This window comes from Morchella importuna (genome assembly GCF_003444635.1).
Source record: "Morchella importuna strain M04M26 chromosome Unknown Morimp01GS002, whole genome shotgun sequence".
NCBI lineage: Eukaryota > Fungi > Ascomycota > Pezizomycetes > Pezizales > Morchellaceae > Morchella > Morchella importuna.
In genome coordinates this window covers 2493576-2501557 of record NW_025763399.1, presented here as the reverse complement: position 1 = coordinate 2501557, position 7982 = coordinate 2493576, and the positions used below count along the sequence as shown (strand labels likewise).

At 45.0% G+C, this 7982-nt stretch overlaps 2 protein-coding genes across 2 annotated transcripts; both read right to left on the bottom strand.

The window, feature by feature from the left end:
* Positions 1 to 3047: 3047 nt before the first annotated feature.
* On the bottom strand, positions 3048 to 4860 carry LAJ45_01506 (uncharacterized protein; the record flags this gene model as incomplete). The annotated part of the gene is made up of 9 exons (XM_046111099.1): positions 3048 to 3221; positions 3275 to 3399; positions 3452 to 3629; positions 3686 to 3797; positions 3847 to 3892; positions 3950 to 4258; positions 4324 to 4328; positions 4395 to 4729; positions 4825 to 4860. The coding sequence occupies 9 exons, from the start codon at positions 4858 to 4860 to the stop codon at positions 3048 to 3050; spliced, it is 1320 nt and encodes a 439-aa protein (XP_045976277.1).
* Positions 4861 to 6469: 1609 nt separating this feature from the next.
* LAJ45_01505 (uncharacterized protein) lies at positions 6470 to 7477 on the bottom strand (the record flags this gene model as incomplete). The annotated part of the gene is made up of 1 exon (XM_046111098.1): positions 6470 to 7477. One exon carries the CDS (start codon positions 7475 to 7477, stop codon positions 6470 to 6472), a length of 1008 nt encoding a protein of 335 aa, XP_045976276.1.
* Between the last annotated feature and the right edge of the window lie 505 nt (positions 7478 to 7982).

The window sequence follows — 7982 nt, the reverse complement described above, 5'->3', positions numbered from 1 at the left end:
TTTATAACGGCTCTTTTTTTCCCCATCATCTATCCTGCAGGATCCGGATGTGGTGGCTGGTGGAGAATGTGGAACCGGTTGGCGATACACCGTGCCGATTCTTGTGTTGAGGTCTGGCTATAGCTATAGATCTAGGGTTGATATGGTTATAATATCTACAAGCTAACTAGCACATGCAACCAAATCATTGGCTAGCTATTAATCCAGGCAATAATCAACTGAATATTTACTGAATAAGATAAATACACACGGTTAGGCGAGTTATTCGACATGAGCCACACTCAATCACAGTGTGTCGGAGCAGCAGCAGCAGTAGGCTAACAGTTGGATTCCGGTACGGTACGATGAGGAAAGAAGTGTGCTTCTACACATGCGGGACGTTCCGAGTTATCTGATCAACCTGACCAGGTTACCGGAATTAATCAACGTCAGGCCTAGGACAATAGATCTATATTGTCGACTAACTCGCCCAATCTCACTCTTTAGTAGAGAGGAAAGAAGGCGCATGCCCTGCGGATGTATTTATCTACCATGGCACTAAGAGATTTTATGGTGGGCATTGTGACCCTGGATCCATGGAGTTGACGTTAGTTGACAGAATGGCTAACCATGGGATGAGATGGGGGACATCGTTTGACGTTCGGTACTTGGCCGGGGTGTGGCCTATTTTTAGAGCTTTTGCCTAACGATCTCGGAGAATTTACAGTCACGTGCAGCGCGGTGTGGGTGCTAGCTCTAGACCTATGGCTCATGACCGACAGCGGTGTAGTGCCGGCCGGACAATATCTAAGGCCGACGGCCTCTAACTTGAGGTGATCTTTACGATCTGGGTAGTTGGTGGTGTAATTATATCCCCTAATCGAATTAGTCGTTAGGCAGAGATCTGTATTGTATTAGTTAAGTATAGATCCGGGTGCACTTTGTAGCTGTAAAGTGCGGTGATTCATATGAATTGCATATGGCCAGAGTGCTACCTGCTTTAGTCGATCCATATTGATTATATCACTATCAACACCAGCTACGTATACATGTAGTACTGCTAAGTGCGGCTGAGAGAGAAGAAGTGCTCCTAGATTTGTAAGTATGCGCCGCTTCGCATAAATTGAGTTCCGCTCTTCCTCTGCAGTACCTCTGCACCTATCCACCTCCTGTTGCTTCGCTTTACATCGCGGGTCTCGGGCGTGACATACAGTCCCCCATCCCAGCACCGATCCCTCGACGGCCCGCCGAGTCCTAGTCCCTGAACCACACAACCACCCAGCCCCAACTCTTCCTCTGAGCATAGCTAGAATGAAGCGGTGGGGCTTAGCAGTGGACCAGAATTTATATAAATGTACATAACATGCCTCTGGCTAGTCTAGACTACCGTAAAATAATCGCATCGAGTAGTAGCTGCCGCGTGCATTAGCGTCAAATCTTATGCTGCATGATATAGCTATTAATAGTAGCACCTCGTGGTTGTGGGTTAGGGTTCAGTCTTGGCAACGCTGTTTTGATAATGTCTCCGGCTCGCGTGGGAGAAGACTAATGCATCTTGCGTGCCTGCCTTGCCTTGCGGTCGATCCTTCAGGCGGGGGTGTGTTTCAGGTGGTGTTGGTGATGTTTTGTAACTACAGTCACTCACGGGGTGAAGGCGGATCCTGTCTGATGGCGGTCAGGGATTTGAGGCCAATAAAAGAGTTAGGTTTTGGACGCCAAGGGCAAATTACTGCAAACAAAACCATCAGACAGGATCCGCCGTCAGTAGGTGAGCGACTGTACATGTATATAATATACTTAGTAGATATTTATGCCTGGGTGAGTCACGGCGAATAAATGGGGCTTTCTAATCAGAAGGGATCGACCTCAGTGTGACTCGACTAGTGGAGATGTGCTATTAGCTTATAATAGGTGGAGCAGTTAAATATTCGAATTTCTTGGTAGGGGACCCGGATTGATGGGTCATACTTACTGAATTACTGTCTTGCGCCGTGGTTATCAGGCGCTGGATGCGCTATATGCGTGAAAGAGAATATTTTCATCGTTCAATCTGAGCTGATATATAATGCACAAAAGATGTTGACGGTTCGATCCCATGAATTGAAGGGGGAGCAGTCGATGGCTTTATAAACCAGTTGTGTGCGAACATTCCGGATCCTGCAAACATCTCTTCTTTTATAGTGAGTAACTCTCTCAATTATGAGTACATAGCTAGTTCAATTTGAGCATCGGTAGTTACACAACTATGTCAATACTGGGGTTTTGGAAGAATGTATAGGGGTTTAGTCCTGTATTTAGAATTTTTGTAGCGGAAACCTACAAACCAATGACAAGTGTAATTAAGGTGTTTTGTGTTCCAACAGCTATCACAAGACCGAGATATTGAATGAAGAGAAAGATGCTGTATATTGACAGGACTACTAGAGTTCCTTCTAGCTTTATACGACCTGATCAAGGACATGTTGTCACGCCACATATTCCTTGCCATAAGTCCACAGTTATTATACGTAACTAATAGTCACGTGTGCCGTACTGTTTCAATTGCGAGTTGTGCTAGTACAAGGCTCGGGCATTAAGTGAGTGAACTAAATGGGGTGTTGACTGGTGTGGATCCGTTCACTCACTTAATCCCAGAACCTTGTACATACGTACATGTAGTTATTGGACTTGACCAATATGGTTTATCTGTGTGGTAACCAATTAGTTATAAACTAGCGCTTCAGTTTTGAATTCGTAGTAACCTGTGGTCAGAGCTGCAGCGCGTTTGTCGCGCTTAAATGCATTAAGATCCGCACCTGACCAAAAGTTGAACTCGTGTAGATCTAGAGGTTACGTACACTCTTTAATTATCTCCGAACTTGGCTCTAGATTTGAACACATGGAATACATTGGACTTCCCATATCCAACGAAGAAATTATCCTCATCTCTAGTAATCATGCAATGTGCTGCGATTGAAAATGGTAAGATCATGTATGAAATGGCGCACAGAATTAAAAGAAAGCTCAATGTAGACAGTAGATACACTCATGAACATCATGGCAAGTCATTAACTCGTTTCCACGAAAAATCACTGTTTGCGCTCCTCGCAATACTTTCTCTCCTCCTTCTCGAGACTCAGGGTCTGTCTTTCAACAATCTCGCGCACTTGCTCAACCTCCTTGGTAACGTGGTTCATCTCCGCTAGCTTCTCGATCACCTTAACCTCAAGAGCCAAGACTGCTTTCAGTTGATTAGGGAGCCACTAGCTTACTGTTAGTATTGTAGGATTACAATATGGAGCGATAGGGTACTTACCCTAACAATAGGACTGCCTCCTGTTGCGGTCGGGTGATTGGTCTTCTTGAGAATATACTCGCGGGTGAAGCACCAATGACGCCACCTAAAGTCGCGCACTTGATCGATACAAAGAAGGTACAAAACTAGTATTATTAGCCACAAGTGCTTGATCAAAACCATAAAAGAAATGCGTACCCGCGGATTGAGGATCGCGTAAAGAGAAATCCTGGATGCCGACTGCAGCCGCAGATTCTTTTACCCACTCGAGAAAATCGCGATGGTTTCCGGGACGGTACTTGCGGAAGTCTTTGAGAATTTCCGTCAATGGTGTGTCGGGCATGCTGATCTCGAGTAGGTTATCGCATAGCGGGACCTATATTTAAAGTTAATTACTAAGACAGTCGCTGTTGGTGGGTGCTAAATACTCACCATACTGTCATTGGCCCCAGACTCGCCGCGGAAACTGAGGGGTTTGTCAGAAACGCCTTCGTAAATGACGCCCTTTGGAAACATAGATTGAGACGCGATCCCGAATATGAATCTGTCCTTCATTAGTATCAAACATCAAAGATTTCTAATGTTGAACTTACGTGCGGAAGCTATTGTAGTCGCCTGGCTTCGATTTCCCCCACATTTCTGGAGACGGTTAGAAAAGCTCACAACTGCGAAACTGCACCGGGGCACTTCACCTACTTTCCATCGTGGCATTAATCTTGCGTAGGGTAGCTAGCACTTGCTTGAGTCCATCTCTGAAGGCTCCGTGGTTCCCTTCTCCCTGGCAAGCCCGGATAGCCTTTACAGCACCATCGATGAGCCCACCGCTATGCTGTACCATGTCGACGTGGACAAGAATAAATCCAGCTTCGGAGGATGTACGGTCAAGTCCATGCTCAAAGGCGCGTATGATTGCAATGTTATCATAGTTCAGGCCCTCATCTGGGTTTAGGAGACGGTAGTTGAAGAGCGCATAGGATCCGGCATACTCCATGAAAGGTTGAAAACCTAGAAACAACATTAGACCTAACATCAAGCCATAAATAATCAGATCATGATTGAAGTATGAGTACCGGTTCTGTAACGGAGTACAAGTTAGTAATTATTACCAAGTATGGACGCACAGGTACCCAGGTACACTTACAAATCTGCAACCTTGACGATAGGCAAACTGATACATTTCGGAAGTACATCCCGTGCGAGTCCATAATCTCCATCCTTGAGATACTTGTGATGGCATGGCTCAAGCAAGTATGCACTAGCCAGGAATGAGTAGTCTCTGTACAAAGCATTCAGTACTACCTGATTATCTTTATACTTTTCGACAGCGTCGATAAGATTCGGGAACGACTCGTGAACAACATCACCCAGACGGCCCTGTGCGAGAAGGCCCGGGGTTCCGTCCCTCTTCCTTACAGGGAGCTGTTGTAGGATATCCTCAAGGGCCGCGAATTCCGATGGAAGTTCAATAAGGGGTTCCTATCAAATGAGATGTGAGTACGGATATGTCCTCGAGGACAATATCAAAAAGAAATATAGATGAATATCAAAAAAGAGATAGAGATGGAAACTACCTGTCTAGGAAGAAATCCACGAGTTGTGCTGACCATGAATGGAGGGAGAGAGGTGTCATCAGGGAAAGTATCTTCAAGAAGAGACTTGAATTCTTTCACCGGAACTTGTGTTCGAGCTGGCATAATTGGGGTCAATTTGAAGATTTGAAGATTTGAGTAGAGAATTTAGTATGATGAGAGAACGACTCACTAGGCACGCCTCAGGCTTATAAGGACAAAGAATGAAGCTAGTTGGCTGATAGGAATAATACTATAAAATAAATCACACGACATCGTTAGGGAACTACGGTTAAAACCGGGCCAACATTTTGAAGTCGGGCCAATATTTTCATAGTCGGGCCAATATTTTGGTGATGATTTTAATTAATTCTTGTTGGTAGCTTATTTTAGTTGGGTAACAGAATCTCTAGTTTCGCTAAGCACGTCACGATTTGTAGGCCCGAGGTTCATCAAAGAGGGTTAGGGGAGACCTTAGCGTTGTAAGGGTCGGCATTCCAGCCAGTCACTTGTAGGATCAATTAATTTCGAGGCACAAATAAGGTTAGCCTCGTATCCCTAGAAGCTGTCACGAAGGTCAATCAAGGTTTGCGTGACGGCTGCCGTGGCTTTTGAAAACGCACCTGAATGGTGGGGATAGCCTTTGAGACTAAAAGTAGGTATTCCCTCTACACAACAAATGCCGAAACCAAAGATAAGCAGATGGGACAAAAGGAAGAAATATCCGGGTGAATCAAGGGACCCGAGCAGTGTCACCTCAAACCAGGCCCCTATTGGCGGGCCCTATCGATGATGAGGAGGTGGCCGGAGGGGACTGCAATACAATCTATAGTTAGGGGGTTCATATCTAGTTCTTATCCTCCAAAGTATTTTGGACCAGTGATAACAGTGTGATGCTCTACTGTAGAACCATGGAATAGAACACGTCAAACATTAAGAAGAGACCTTCTAAACAGAACATCACTGAAGTATTCGGGTTTAGGTATTTGTTCATTGTATTTGGGAAGTTCGTCGCGAAAAGGCTAGAAACGGGTTTTCGCGGAAATTTGTCAGCATTCACTACAACTTCACCTCTTCAAGAGTATAAGAACGTTTTTGATGGCGAGATTGACTGATTCTTAAACGTTGACTGTATTGAAGAACCCCAGCTGACGATAGTTGTAACAAATAATCGGTGAGTCTGTCATCTTGGCCCTCCATGATTTAAGCCTTTCTTCACTAGACGCCAAGGTAATAGTTGTATCTGTGCATTTATCCCTATTTCCAGGTTGCCTTCTCATTTGGTTTAATAACATGACTGAGTTTAGAGGGTGTTTTGCCGGGAGGGCTGCATCAAAAGTGTAAGACAGTGCAAGCCATAAAATCGAAGGTGGCCCATAATCCGGAGAAGTAGAAAAAATGTCGGTGAAGATAGTAGATTATAGGGCGTTTATATACACCACTTTATTATCTTCGTTATTTTCTGATGCAACTTGCTGGGCTCTCCCAATCTTAACTAATTCATTGCTCATAGCCAAAGTACCAAATCTCTTCTCATCTTTCAGGTTTCTCGCACAACATCGAGGTTTCATAACCACGATAATAAAGAATGTTCTTATCACATTTAACATGCATCAGTTTTCAGTGCTCCGTACTTTATAATATATCCTTAGAGATTACTCACCCCGGAAAATGCCTCTCTGATAGCACCTGCAACTAAACCTCTCGGCGACATTGGCCTATGACCGCTAGCCTCCATGATATATCCCAATTCCGGATCAGCGACTTGTTTACATTTCCATCCTGTTGTAACCCCTCGCCTATTCATTGCTTTGCGTAACCGTCGGCATCCATCTTGGTCATCCCATGAGGGCCCCCACGTGATCTTAAAGTCGCTAAAGAGGAGTCTTGAGCGTGTAAGGCAGCTAACTTCAAGTACAGCCATAGGCTCATCTTCTGTGGTTGGAAATGAAGGTCGAATTCCAGGGTCTTCGGTGGATTTAGCTGTTGTGAAAGGCATTGGATCATGAAGCCGGCTCATAGCATTAGACGCCGGGGGTAATATTAGGGTGATCGGAGAATCCATTTGAGAGGGAGTATTGGAAGTAGCTGCGGTGCTCTCCGCCTCTGCCATCTGGTCTCCCCAATATTCTTGATTTTGAAAATGGGTGATAATATCAAGTTCATGCTTGGAGCCAGGGGGTGTAGTAATACTAGGAAAGACGGGGCCCTCAGAGGCAGTTTTTTGCTCCGATTGGGTCGTTACAGTTGTGCTAGCTGGAACTAACCACTCAAAATCTTCGTAGCTGGTGATCGCTTCGAGTGGTGGCCTGGTTGTGTTTTGATATATTGGATCCGATCTAAATCGTCCATCTGGCTGCGGTATTGGAAGAAGTCCGGGTGTATAAGCTGCCGTTGGCACGAGGTCTTGGGAAACTTCTAAATATACTCCCGGCTCTTTTGGTGAGGGACTGAAAGCAGGTGTCGGTCTAGGAGCATATTCAGTGACAGTAACAGTCACTATCAAAGTTTTGATGTCAATAGACGTTAATACAATTTCTTTACTGGAGATATACGCACCTGTTGTCGTCACACGCTCACCACAACCCCATCCCTCCTCCACGGCGCACCGAAGGAGCGGGCCCCCTAAAAGGTTCAGCCCGGTCAGAAACTTCATTATGAAGCCAAAGAGTTAGAAAGACGGTGAAGGATATATATACTCCCATCCCAGCCATAATCAATCCAGGTGCACCATTCATCAGGAAGCCTGCAGCGGTAGGGCTCCATAAGGTCGGCACCATCAGGGGATGAGCAGACACGGCTGACGAGTGCAGAGACTAGAAATATATATTTTTTCATTGTAGTGCCAGAGTTGAAAGTAAGAGTTTATTTCGCATAGGCTTTGCAACGCATAATCTTTCAGATGAAGAATGACGCCAAACAAGGATTGATGACGTGTCCCTGAATTGGAAGCATTGATAAAAGGACACGGTTCGGGTTGATTTTCTGTGATAACACGTAATGTTCTCGCTCCTCTGTCTCTTAAATTCCTCCCTTCCTCTTTAATTTACTATTCTGATATTTTTAAAATCTTCATGCTACCTATCGAGATTCAGGAACAACTCCCTGACCTCTTCGATATAACATATTAGGATCAATTTTGCCTTGAACGTGTACGTTTG